General features: G+C 40.2%; 1 protein-coding gene across 1 annotated transcript in view; it reads left to right on the forward strand.

Annotated features, from left to right (window-relative positions):
• Positions 1–14,453, forward strand: part of LOC111834706 (uncharacterized) — a 49,883-nt gene that overhangs the window by 23,283 nt on the left and 12,147 nt on the right. The window contains exons 11-18 of the mRNA XM_072718468.1: positions 403–480; positions 1,204–1,284; positions 5,397–5,483; positions 6,753–6,845; positions 10,443–10,529; positions 10,790–10,882; positions 11,535–11,630; positions 12,276–12,294. Coding sequence (XP_072574569.1) covers positions 403–480; positions 1,204–1,284; positions 5,397–5,483; positions 6,753–6,845; positions 10,443–10,529; positions 10,790–10,882; positions 11,535–11,630; positions 12,276–12,294 — 634 coding nt within the window. The remainder of the gene's footprint in view (positions 1–402; positions 481–1,203; positions 1,285–5,396; positions 5,484–6,752; positions 6,846–10,442; positions 10,530–10,789; positions 10,883–11,534; positions 11,631–12,275; positions 12,295–14,453) is intronic.

Raw genomic sequence — 14,453 nt, forward strand, 5'->3', positions numbered from 1 at the left:
TTAAATTGTACTTTAATTTATTTTAATTTATTGCATTTAATTTGGCCATTGGTTTATCATAAGTAGTGTGTGAGGACTGAGTATAGAGCTGTTTATTATAAGTAATTAAATACCAAATGGTGTGAAGCTTGACCATTATCTCTTGAAATCTATTTTTCATTACTAATGTATAAATATTATGGGATGTTTCATATCATGTCCCACCCAAACACCTTTAATACAACACATTTTAATCTGCCTCTTAACCTGGGATGTTCTTTCAGTACCACAGTGGGACTCAAACCCAGAACCACCAGGTGACAGTGCTGTGCAGGGTTTTAAACACAGGGTCGCTCAGCACATCTTTGTTCTTATGTGTTTGATACAAATTTCATGGCTAATGATGTTTGTACTTCATTTCAGTTATTGGGCTTGGGATTCTTATGATTCATAACCAAAGGATACAAGTCGGATTTTATAGATTCTTTCGTTTATTCCGCAGTAAGTATATTCTCTAGGTAATACATCTGATTACTGTTTACATCCCTGATATATCAGGAATCCTGCACCAGAGTTAGTTATAGAGTTTCTTCTTCTTTACAATGTACTAAATTAAACAAACATATGTGATCCCTGATCATTTTCCTGACATCCCATAATCTTCTGTCATCTTATTCAATGGGGAGGCTTGGAGCCCCTCCCAGAAGCACAGGCAGGGGTGTCCCAGTCCATCGAAGGGATTTTCATAACATTTTATTGGTTTGCTTCGGAAGGAAATTTTATCTTAGTGTTTCCTGTGGATGATACCATACCCTTTTAAAACAGCCCTTACATATATAGAGAGACAAAAAAATAATTTAAATATGTATATTTTGTTTAATGACATTATAATCATTTTGAATACTTTGCAGCCCCCCCTCAAATCTGGACATCGATTCCTGGAACTAGTAACCTGTAGGACTAGGAATCAATTCCAAAAAAATTAACTCCTTGATTCCAGGCAGCACGGAATCAAGAGTCTATTCCAAAGCTTTGGAGTACATTTTTTTTCAGTTTTTGAATATTTGAATATCCCTGGCAGATATTATTTTTAAATCAAGAGCAAATTAAAATTTACCCATTGAGACAGCATGATATTTTTCTTTTGATCTCAGCCATTAAATTCTGCTTTACAAGCTCAGGAACACTATGCTGTGTCTAACTTGGTCTGTTTTACACTTACAGGTCTAAACATGATATTTAATATCCAGATCCTTACTCTTTATGTCCAGCTTATTGCCTGGATGCAACGCACATTTTTTCTGGGTGAGTTTTCTTGGAATTAAATCCAGGTGTGTCATAGTTTCAGTAAATATATGTAATTAGTTCTCTAATTTTTTCAATATTCTATATAATATATAGAATAGAATATAGAATATATATTTATTGTCATTGTAGATACAACGAAATTTGAATGCCCAACTTCCAAGTGGTAAAAAAGATCATATTATGTGGGATATATGTATTTTTTTATTTCTAAACCACCAGCATACACAATTTACCTGATGTAAAAACATCTGACAGTATCTGACAGTGTTTCCTTTATTGTTACTAGTCTATGTAGTTATGAGGGTCATGTGATTGGGATTATGTACATTGTGCAGATAATGTGACAGATAATATGTGGGGTTTAAAATGTGTAAAACTTGTGCTTCAAATGTGAAACTCGGATATTAACCATGTTTAAGTTCATATCGTTAGCTATCAGTGTTAATTTTAACGAAAAAAATTCGTTATCGTTATCGTCAACGACCTTTATTTTCAGACTAAAACGAGACAATAACTAAATAAAAATGATTTCGCAAGGCCTAATTGACTATGACGAAGTGTATTGACACTTTCGTCAACGAATAAAAACAAGACAAAAATGTTTGCCAGTGACGGGATACAATCAAAACTAATTAATGTAGTTTGCGTAAGGCAGGGGTACCAAACTAAAATTTAAAGAGGATCAGATAGAGAAAATTTCTTGAAGCAAAGGTCCGGAAGATCGTAATGTCTAACTATTTAGTGTGATATATATTTAAGTAGCCTATTAGTTGTATCAACATTGCATGTAATCAGTACCTGACTGTCAAATAAAATTAATTTAGCACAATTCAAAAACTTTTTGACAATATTTATTGTCACGTCACATAGGCTATATAGAGCTGAACATATATGTATGACTGCCGATATGCGTTCATGGATTTAAGTATTGGTTTTGATAATCCCACACACCGGTAATATAATTAAAGTCTCGTTTTAATATAAATTCATGCGAATTTATCGCTTCAATCGCTATTAGAGTAGGATATGGGCGGTCATATTATTTCGAAAAGAAATAAAACGTGACATGTTTTTCTCATATTAGCTTTATACTTGTCTAGGGTTGCCAACCCTCCCGAATTGTCCGGGACATCCCGAAATATGAGTGATTTTGATTTGTCCCTTCAGGGGCAGCTCCAGTCCCGTATTCCAATTACAGCCTCGTCATGCAAGCGTAGCTATGAGACATGGTTGTTGGTGTGCGTGTGTGCACTGGCCACTTGTGATGAGCGGTGACAAAACCTTGCGATTTCCATTATTGTTGGTAAATATCATAAGATTACATTCAACTAAAACTACAGTTGATTTAGTCGACTAAAATTAAAAGTGCAAAGTATAAGTTTAAAATTTCCCTTTGAGAGCTGCTCTGCGCGTGCACCTGCAAGAAAGTTTCTTTTTTTTTTGTAACTTTATTTCAATTCTAAAATATTACAAGGCACGTTTCACAATGGAACAATTAACAATGGAACAATATAAACTGAGCACAGATAATACAATAAAATGAATCTTATAGTAACATAGTCAAAATAAAACAAATAGAAAAAAAGAAAAACAGAAGGTAAGCATAGCATAGTGAAATAAAGAAAGAGCATATATCGTTATCACTTATAAGAGGACTTCCATTTTTTAGTCGTGGTCCTTTGTAGCTTCAGTTTTTTTGTTCTTTGTATCTTCTCTGGTAGATTGGGTCTTTTCTTGTTTTCTTTTCATCTTATTCATAACTGGCATAGGAAAAAATAACTTTGGAAGGGTGAAAAAATAGTCAAATAACATAAACTAGAGGTAGGTGACACCAGCGCACTAAAAAGGACTTGTGCTCAGTCCGCCATCTTGCCCTCTGCTCACCTGCAAGAAAGTGTCCCTCATTTAATTGGGGTTGAGAAAGTTGGCAACCCTATACTTGTCGGAGTAACAACGTAAATGGAATGATGAGCTGTTTCAGGCAAAAACAGTGCATTTTACTTTTCATTTAAAATAAAACACGGGGTTGCCAACTTCAGCTGGCTGGAGTCAGATTTTCAGTTCGAGATGTCGAGATGTAACGTTACAATTCTTACCTTGTAAATAGTCTTCTTTTGTATTTAACAGTATAAATACACTTTTGACGTACCTAATTTTAGGTTTATAATGGAATAATATAGATTTACCGTAAGATTTCCTGCGTGAGTCTGAAAGCATGAGTTCATGCCAGATGCTTGAGATTTGGCAACCCTGAAAACGTACATTTTTTGTTTCACCCGAGTTGATTTATATAAAAAATAACATTATACAGTTGTTAAAAAGGGGAAACTTAAACGAACATGAAAAAGAGAAGAAAGTTGATTTTTGGCTCTATACGCTAATAGAATTGTAGCCTTGGGGTAATTATTTTGATGTTCAAAATGCTAAAATAGAATGGTTGCACTTTCTGCTACTGATAGCTGTTGAGAATTATGTTTTCAATGTTTGGAATTTTTTTCTTGATCATGGTTATAGATCCCTGATACCATTATTGGTCTTTTCCTTTGAACATATTTGAGAATTTCAGGTGAAACATTTAACCGTGAACAATAGCAAATAAAAATATTACAAATACAGTGGTACCTCGGTTCTCGAACTCACTAGAATTCGAATTTCTTGAACGTCGAACAAACCAGTTTGACCTAGAACTCGATCTGAATATCAGAAGTCGAACCGTGAACACTGACCTAATATAAATTGTACGCCCCAGGAAATGAGTCATACTACAATGCAATTCTTCCTTGAATGCCTTCTTCACAGGTTGGACGATTAACCAAATAAAGCAGCGCAACATTACAGTAACTAACAATAAATAAACCACTAACTTATGTGTAATATTAGAGCATTTATGTCATTTATTTAAACTTTATTTTACCAGGTAAATTAACTGAAAACCAGTTCTCACTGCTTTACGTGATATTCGGGAGAAATAGCAGATTACGCATGGGAACTGCCTGGGATACAAACGTCATGCGTGTGACTAAACTCTTCAGCCAATAAGGGCAAAGGTGTGTCGTCACGGAGGCGGTTCCAGTTTGTGCAGCCGGGTGAGAGGTCGCAAAGCATCTAACCGTAATGCATTGTGTCAGGATCAGAATGCGTTACTTTAAGCCAGCGCTGTAAGGAAGTCGAACGCACCCAATGACCGGACTGGGGAAACAAACTGAAATGTGGACTTAATACAGAGGACTAATGACAACAACCAGAAACAGCTGATCACATGGGGATCCCACACGAGGTTAACGAGGGGGCGTGGCACACGGAAGGAGCGGACGATCGGGACAGGACAGGGGTAATGTTGGGATAAAATCTTTATCGTTTTGGAAGCCATTAAGAACAAAAATGCTCTTCTTGTTTTATCCTGTTCATTTTGTGTTTAAATGCCAAAAAAAAAAACATAAAAACATATTTAGGTGTAATTTTGGGGTGCCAGGAACCAATTAATTGGTTTTCCATTATTTCTTATGGGAAAAATTCGATTAGAACTCGAACTTTTTAGGATTCGATCCGGAGTCCGTATTTATTTTTATTTTAATATTCAGAGAGAGCAGGCCTGGTGGCATTATTGCCTATACACTTTTTCTTTGAAGTGATTTTATTTTTGTTCTAATGGCACTACTGATTTTACAGTACTCAGTTTCCGGGCAAATAAACAGTTGTTTGTGTTTCAAATAAGAGTGAAATCTTTGTCATTGGGTACTGCACAGTCAGACCTTAATACCATTCCTTAACATTGGTTTCATTTCATCTTGGTGAACATAATGACTTTCAGAAATCAAAGGGAAATTTTAAACATTATACTTTGCACTTTTAATTTTAGTCGACTAAATCAACTGTAGTTTTAGTTGAATGTAATCTTATGATATTTAGTTGACTAAAACAATACAAAAACTAAAATAATTTAGATTACTAAATTATGACTGAAACTAAATTACATTTTAGTCAAAAGACATTGACTAAAACTAAATAAAAATTTGCTGTCAAAATTAACACTGGTAGCTATAATTGAATGTGTAAATGTGGAATTGGGTGGGGATTAATGTACAGTAATGTTTGCTTTCTGATTTCAGGATATTTCATCCCAGTTACAGTTGCTTCCTTGGGAATATGTGCGTGCTTTATTGCCAAAATATTTCTACACTCATTCAGGCATTTCTGTAAGTATTTGGTATTGACCTGCAATAATGCAATAATTCTGCACAAACAGTAAAAATGATCAGAATTCAGTGTAACTCATTATATTCCCCTCAGTCTGGTGCTTATCTGCTTGTCTATATATTACTGGCTTTCAGTGGAGATTTATAATATCGTATTAGTCATATGATTTTATCATTTTAGCTTCTCAAGTGTTTCCTTGAACATTTAGTTCTTCTTTTAGGATGCTATCTAAGTAAATGTAGCATAATCGGATAATTTCTCTCGTAATCACTGTGCTAATTTCTATTGTACACAGCGACACAAACAGCCGGCTTTTCATCCGGTTTTTATACTGAGTATCTGCTTGACATTTTGACTGGTCCACATTTAAAAGACTGACTGTTTGAGGTACACTGGTGACACAATGTGCGTTTGTGTGTGTGTGTGCGCACCTCCTAATGGTTAAACACCTTCCCATCACTTTTGGGCTTCATATGATAGACTCTCACTGTTAATATTGAACATTGATGTATGTAAAATTTACTGAGAGAAACTCCTGTACATCAGTAATAAACTGATGTAAAAATAGATGAACATTTAAATGTATGAACTGAGTGCTTCTGCTTTATGTGTGAGAAACGGTTAGGGTACAGGAGCACTGCTCTGTGTGTGAGGAAGCGTTGGGGTACAGGAGCACTGCTCTGTGTGTGAGGAAGGGTTAGGGTACATGAGCTCTGCTCTGTGTGTGAGGAAGCGTTAGGGTACATGAGCTTCACCCTCTTGGTTTAAAAGGAGTGAAAATCCCCACACCTACAGGTAAGGTACAATTGGCAGATATATGAGGGTTCAGCCCCAAGTAATAGTACAATTTGGTACCCTTTGTTCTGAGAGTGCATCTTGACCTAATTGAAATCATAAATTGTCTTTTAAAAGATGTGATATCACTATTTTTGGTCTCTGCTGGTGACGATATGAAGAATTTCTGATTTGCTTAGTGATATCTGACCGAAATATCATGTCATATGTCACAATGAATAATAAAATATCACAATTCATTACTGATGAACGAGCATCGAATTAGTATGTAACTAAGACTTAGTTGGCCCTGCTGCTTATTAGGGCCTTAGTATTAATATACTGATATTTCCATTGTTTTCCCACCTCCTCTGAGATCCTGACTCAAGGATGTTTTAACAAAAAATGAAGAGAGGGAAAATATTTAATAAAGGCCTGTTTTATGTTATTTATGTGTATTTAATCTGTTGTCTTTACATTATGATGTTTTTTAGATCTGGCTCAGAAAATACTTTTGGGGATTTTATTCTCACTGCACCTAATTTTAAGTTTCCTGTATATAAGTCTGATTTTAGAAAATGACACAGGTAAGGAAAACCAGTAACACATTGTTTAAGGTCTACAGTTAATAAACTGTTACTATTCATTTGATGATGTGTTAGTAAATAAAAAGATTCACTTATAATCAAATTTATAAATGTATTACATCTCCCATAGCGACACGCTACGAGCTGCTCACCCCCTACTGTGTGTTTTTGTTGATTTTTAGCATCTTTATACGTGTAGCTTGATGTTTTATTGTCTATGACCTCCACACTCTGCTGAACATTAAGCATAATGTCCCCACAAACCTTTCATTCCTGATTTTCCTGACAAAATTGTTCAAAACACTACGACCAGACCAAACAGCACCGACCATGGTCAGACCCAGTGGGGGAGGGGGCTGTGGGGCGGCGTGCTAACCAGGCTGTGACAGCGTTCATCCCGGCCTCCCTCCCCCACTGTCCTCCTGGCGAACCCCCAGCCTCTGGGAAACAAGCCGGACGACTTACACTGCAGTATCGGCTCTCAAAGGGACCTTCGGGACTGCAGTGACCTTCAGTGTTCTGCTTTACCGAGACCTGGCAGTAACCAAACACTGCACAGTGCTGTACAGCCCCGGGCTTCACTGTATACCACTCAGACAGCACCACAGACAGCACCGGCAAGACAAAGGGAGGCGCTTTGTGCTTCTTTATTAACAGCAACTGGTGCAACAATGCGGAAGTGTTTCCAAGCCCTGCTCATCAGTGTTGGAGATCTTGATGGTCAAGTGCCGCCATTCTACCTGCCCAGAGAGTTTTCCTCAGTGCTGCTCAGAGTCCTGCACAGGTCCACTTTTGGAGACCCGCACCTGCACAGTACAGCACCACACCAGCCCGTGCACCCGTGATTATTTCAAAGTTAAATCCGCACCCGCCCGGGCCCGTTAACATTCCACCCGTTACCCGCCCGTACCTGTGATAAATTACATTTGGAAATGAGAGCCAGCATCCCAAAGCGATCTCTGTCATTGCTGGGGACTTCAGCTGCTGCAATTTAAAGAAAATCCTCCCGAAATGACACCAATATGTCACCTGCCCCATCAGGGCCAACTGGACCCTCAATCTCTGCTTCATCCCATTCAAGGGGACCTACAAGCCCATCATACATCTGCACTTTGGCAAGTCTGAGCACTCATCAGTGTTTCTGTAAGCAGGAACTGAAACCTGTCCAATCGGCATCGAGGGCAGTAGAGTGCTGGAAGTGGACACCCCCACATGAATCTGGACATCAGTACAGCACAATTACATTACAATACATATAACTATGGAGAGCTAAGGCTGGTATCAGTCCAACCTGCTGTGTTGGTCACTGGTACCTCAGCACTACAATATATTATCAAAAGGGGAACACAAAAGTAACAGGACTGTTATCATCTCATGGAAACAGAGATCAAGCTCCAATAGTCCCAACCCCTCAGCACTCAGATTAGACGAGACTGAGGCCCAATCCCAGTGTCCACGGTCTCGGACTCTGAGGTGCGTTCCCTTTAAGTCCTTAAGGTCTTAGGGCTGTCCCACTGACAAATCCTCAAGTGCATGAGGGCTCTCGCACAGACATTTTGAGCCCTTTATGCACACTTTCAGAAAGTTTGCATCTCTGCAGACTTTGTCTAAGGGAATTACCCACAGTTCATAGCATTTTGACGCGAAATACGGGAAAACCAGGGGAAGCCTGGAAATGTAAAGGGTAAACAAACTATCCCTTTTAGTTTTTACTTTTCTGTTTTTACAAAAAAGAGTAAATTGATTATTTGACAATTTCCTCTGGTCATCCCCCTAAGGCAAGAGCCTGGAACACGTTCACAGTAGGCTGTTGGTCCCTTAAATATCTTGGCTGTGAAGAAAGTGCAAATCTTATAATACAAAGTCCCAAACCCACAAGGAGGTGAGGTGGAGTGATGAGTCATTGTTGACACATCAAAGTACAAAACAATGAAACATATCCTCTGCATTTAACCCATACGTGACATAGCAGGGGGCAGCCAATTCAGCACCAAAGGAGCAGTATCTTATTTAGGGATGTTTGGGGATTCAAACCAGCAATCTTTCAATTGAAAGTGCACTTCCCTCACCATTGGGCTACCATTGGGTAGGGTAAGGAACATGTTTTGGCAGCGTAAAGGTAATGTGATATGTCACAACATACTGTCGCATTCCTATTTATACCATTTCGAGACCTTGCAGCCTCTCACACTTAGTCACTTACCAGATGACCTCAGTTAAGTCTGCGAGGGTTCAGGGCTGAGGCCTAAGGGAGGACATTTAGATTGGGCCTGTGTTTCCACTCGCGTCACTTTTTAAGATGAACCAGAGAAACTCCAACACAAAACAAGTGAAACAAATGGATGAGCTTTTATAAACACAATGCAAACTAAGTCACACTTAAGTCAGCAATAAACATTTAACTAAAAGTCATCAATATGAAGCCATGTTATGGTGAATTATTGTAAATTAAACATTAAATGGCTGAGTGAATCGATAGTGAGCGGTGAGTTCAGGAGAGGACAGCTTTACCCCAGGCCTACTTGTGCATCATGACCTGGCAGCCATCACATCACAGACATCTTCAGCCTGTCCCCGTCTCTGTGCACTGTGCCCCTGTGCTTTAAGGAGAACACAGTCGTGTCTGTGCCGAAGAAAACTACTGTTTCCTGCTTAAACAGCTACCATCCCATCGCCTTAACCTCCACAGTCCCTGGAAAGTCTGGTCACGTCCTACATCAACCTCAACATGCCCTCAGTACTGGACCCACTGCAGTTTACATTCCACTATTAGCTACTAATAAAGTTTTATGAATCATTTCATAAATCAGTAAACAAAAAGATTGTCACGTAAAGTGCTGCAGGTGAGCAAAGAAGCAGGCAAGCTGAGCCAGGAAATCCAATAACCGGGGTTTATTGGTCTCAGACGGGCAAACAAAGACACGAACAGGCATTACTTCGAACAACATCAATGATAGAACTGGGGAAACTAACCGAGACGTGGACTAAATACACAAGACAAGCTGAGGGTAACGAGCAACAGGTGAGAACAATCAAGCAGAAACAGGAGGTAATGAGGTGGGCGTGGCACACACGAGGATCAGACGGAGCTGGACGTGACAAAGATGCACTTAAAATTAAATTTAGAAATATATTACAAAGATATATCTTATTCCTTTCTTACAAAATATTTACTGAAGAGCTTGTACAAGCTCAATTATAACTCAGTTCAGAGTTACTGCTTACTAACCCATTGTTTTATATTTGCAAGTGATTTACAAGCTGTTTTATAAATACCAGGAGCAGGGTATGATTGTAATGCATTTATAAATTTGTTTCTGAATGAATCTTTCTATCTGTTAATATACGTACTAACTAATGATTAGTAACAGTTTATTAATGGTTAAGGAACAGAAAATAAAAAATGTTCTTTAATGTCATACTTTTATTCAAGTTGTATAAAGCACATCTGATTCAAATGATGTCATGGTTTTGTTATGAATTTTGTTCTCTTTATGCTTGTCCATGTATTTGAGGACAGGGGTAATGCTATCTCTTTATGCTAGAGGAACAGCAGCTTGTTCACATCATTAATAACCTCTATTAATAACCCCACAGAACGACCTGTAAAGATCTGCAAGTTTATGTTCATCTACATTCTGATTGTCACAAACACTGATGACTGGTATCGGAAGATGTATCTTGGTACAAACCAATTTTTTAATGTTTTTTGTGAAGCTTAAACCTTCAGATCTGTTGCTGTCAGAAATGCTCTTGTCAAATTGAGGATTTTTAATTTCTTATTTTGTATTTGATAAATCAGTTGCACTTAGAAAATAAAATGATGAAATTGAATAAACTGAGCATTTAAATATTTAAGTAATGAATAACCAATTTATATACACATGTCTGTTTGAATGTATACGTGTAGCTGTGTGTCTAATGCTTTTCTCTCTACCTTTCAGCCAAACCCCGTAAATATGTATATTTCTCAGGGGCTCTTGGTCTCCCTCTCCTGAATTCTGCTGCCCTGGCTGTAGCATTAAAGCTCAAAGCAGGTAAATACACTAAAACTTTGAGATGATTCTCCTGCATATTTAGTGTTACTATGTAAACTTAAGAGTGCAGCTGAATTATGTATATATGCATTCCTGTAGTTTATTATCTGTCACTAGGGTGACATTCATTCGGATTTCATCCAGACTGTGCGGTTTTCCAGCCCCTCGTCTACACTGCTGTTGGGTGTCCTCCTTTGCCCCCCCATCCTCCTTTTAGCTGCTTATTCTCCTTTTAGCTCCCTTGTCCCCCTTTTAGCCCCCTTATCCTCCTTTGCACCCCCTTGTCCTCCTTTTAGCCGCTTATTCTCCTTTTAGCCCCCTTGTCCTCCTTTTAGTTCCATTGTCCACCACCTCCACCCCCCACCCACCTCCCTGTCACCAACTAGCGCCACTCTCCCCCACCCCAGTTGCACATAAAGCGTGAAACACCCCAACACACATACTACAGAAGCAGAGAGCGACTGTACCCCCCCCCTCCCACCCCACCCCGCTTAACAGCTTTTCATGGGTGTCCTCGTCTTTGAGTCTCAGTCCCCCTTTTTGGACACAGCTGTCCTCCTCTCAGAGTCACGCCGCTGGTCACCCTGTGTGTCACTTACTGCTCATTTACTGACCTCAGCTCTCAGTGATTGTTGTGATGATGTCATTTCAGACACAGGGAAACAGCCATTGGATCTACGGCTGATTGTCCTGATTTCTGGGTCTGTCTTCCTGTTTGGCTGGTTTGTTATACAGATGTCTGCATACTGTAAGTATAACAGAGATATGATGCATAACTTTCCATAAAGGCTGAATATGTGTACTGGGACTTTTGCAGTATGTTGACAACTTTTCAGTCATTGTTTACATCTCCCCATGAAAACTAAGTAATCAATCAGTATTTTCTGAGTAACTGTCCTTAAAAATATGGCACTACAAAACAATACAAAATGCTTAAAGTGACATTTTATCTGAACTATATATCCAACATTTAACCTAGATGAATATTTCATTTATATCCACATAGTGTTATTTGTTCACCACATTGTGTGGCTCAGTACGTGACATTTTATTACACTGCTGCTCTAATTCTTTTGAGCTTTTGTGGTCTGCCTTTATGATGCTGTTTCAGTGGCGCAGGACTGTAAAGGCCTCCTGGCCAGTAGGGGGCACTCAGGCAGTAATGGGGAGTCTGACTGTTAAAAAAGAAGGGAGATGATATAAACATCCTCAGTGATGCAGCACATATGTCTGTGTAATGCAGAAACCTTTCATTGTCAGTAATCATTTAATAAGTATAAATATGCAAGTGATCATTTTTAGATATTGTTACATTCTCAACCACATCGATGTCTTACTATGTTGAGCTCCAAAACAGTTAATTGTATCACTGTCTGTCTTTTATTTTTTACAGATTTGGCAAGAAAAGAAATGTGAGTAGACTTTCTAATGAAGAATATAACACATTCTGCTTATTTTTAAGAATTAAATCCATCCATCACAGTGAGCCTGGCACCTGCCACCGGAAGCACAGGGCACAAGGCAGGGGACACCCTGAGCAGGATGCCAGTCCATCACAGAGCAAACACACATTCACATACGATGGGACATTTAGAGATGCCAGTTGGTCCAACCTCATGATTTGGGACTGAGAGGAAACTGGAGTATCTGGGAAACATGGGGAGAGAAAGTAAACTACACAGAGTCCAAGCCGGGAGGTGTGAGGTGCCAGTGTTACCCACTGAGTCACCACGTAAACTACACCTACCTCGGGGAAAATAGACCTGGAAGACTCAGAGGAGGACTTGCCCATCTCTGGGGCTGAGGTCACTGAAGTGGTCAAACAACTACTCAGTGGTAGGGCTCCAGGGGTGGATGAGATTCACCTTGAGTTCTTGAAAGCTCTTGATGCTGTTAGGCTGTCTTGGCTGACATGCTTCTTCAACATTGCATGGACGTCGGGGACAGTGCCTTTGCATTAGCGTACTGGGGTTGTGGTCCCAGTCTTTAACAAAGGGGACTGGAGGATGTGTTCCAACTTTAGGGGATCATACTTCTCAGCCTCCCTGGGACGGTCTGTGCCGAGGTACTGGAGAGGAAGGTCCGTCCGTTGGTCGAATCTCGGATCCAGGAGGAACAATGCAGATTCTGTCCTGGTTGTGGAACACTGGACCATCTCTTGACCCTCACAAGGATACTCTAGAGTTTGCCCGGCCAGTCTACGTGTGTTTCTTGGACTTGGAAAAGGCATATGACCATGTTCCTCATGGTGTCCAGAAGTATGGGATACGGGGTCCATTGTTATGGGCCATCAGATTCCTGTACAAACAGAATGAGAGTTTGGTTCACATTGCCAGCAGTAAGTCAAATTCATTCCTGGTGGGTGTTGGACTCTGCCAGGGCTGCCCGTTGTCACCGATTCTCTTCATAACTTTCATGCACAGAATTTCTAGGCATAGCCAAGGGGAGGAGGGGGTCTGGTGTGGGGCCCTCCAGAACGCGTATTTAGTTTTTGCAAATGATGTGTTCCTGTTGGCATCTTTGGGCTGTGACCAGAAGCATGCACTGGGGCGTTTGGCAGCTGAGTGTGAGACACCTGGGATGAGGGTCAGCACCTCCAAGTCTGAGGCTATGGTTCTTGACCGGAAAAGGGTGGATTGCCCTCTCCTGGTGGGGGATGAGTTACTGCCTCAAGCGGAGGACTTTGAGTATCTCAGAGTGTTGTTCACAAGTGAGGGAAAAAGGGAGCAGGAGATCAACAGATGGATCGGTGCAGTGACAGCAGTAATGCAGACACTGTACCATTCTGTTTTGATGAAGAGGGAGCTGAGCGAGAAGGCAAAGCTCTACGTACCTACCCTCACCTTTGGTCATGAGCTCTGGGTAGTCACTGAAAGAATGTGATCACAGATACAAGTGGCCCAAATGAGTGTCTCTGTAGGGTGGCTGGGATCAGCCTTAAAGATAGGGTGAGGAGCTCAGACGTTTGGGAGCGGATCAAAGTAGAGCCGCTGCTCCTCCTCATCAAAAGGAGCCAATTGAGGTGGTTCAGGCATCTGTCAAGGATGCCTCCTCCGTGGCTTTCTATGGAGGTGTTTTGGGAATGTCCAACATGGCGGAGGCCCTGGGTCGGACTCACGACATGCTGGGCAAATTATATCTCTTGGCTGGCTTGGGAACGCCTTGATATTCCCCCAGTGGGAGGTCTGGGCATCCCCTGCGACCCAATCCCGGATAAGCTCTGGAAAATGGATGGATGGATATTGTCCCGTCAAGTAAAGTATTACCATTTTATTATAATGTTGCGAGAAATACCACTATTTCTGGATCAACAGATTTATATTTGTTTAATATAATGGAATCTGCTAAATACTTATGTGTCAGGAATCGCGGGGCGGGCGAGCCAGAAAGCAGGCGAGCGGAGCCGTTAAGTCGGGCAAACAGGGTTTATTTGCACGAGAGACAGACAGGTACCTACATCCACTGACACTACAATGACGGATCTGGGTAGACTGACTGAGACAAGGACTAAATACAAAAGACAAGCTACGGGTAACGAGCCACAGGTGAGAACAATCAGGGAATCACACGA

The sequence above is a fragment of the Paramormyrops kingsleyae genome, chromosome 12, assembly GCF_048594095.1.
Source record: "Paramormyrops kingsleyae isolate MSU_618 chromosome 12, PKINGS_0.4, whole genome shotgun sequence".
NCBI classification, from domain to species: Eukaryota; Metazoa; Chordata; class Actinopteri; order Osteoglossiformes; family Mormyridae; genus Paramormyrops; species Paramormyrops kingsleyae.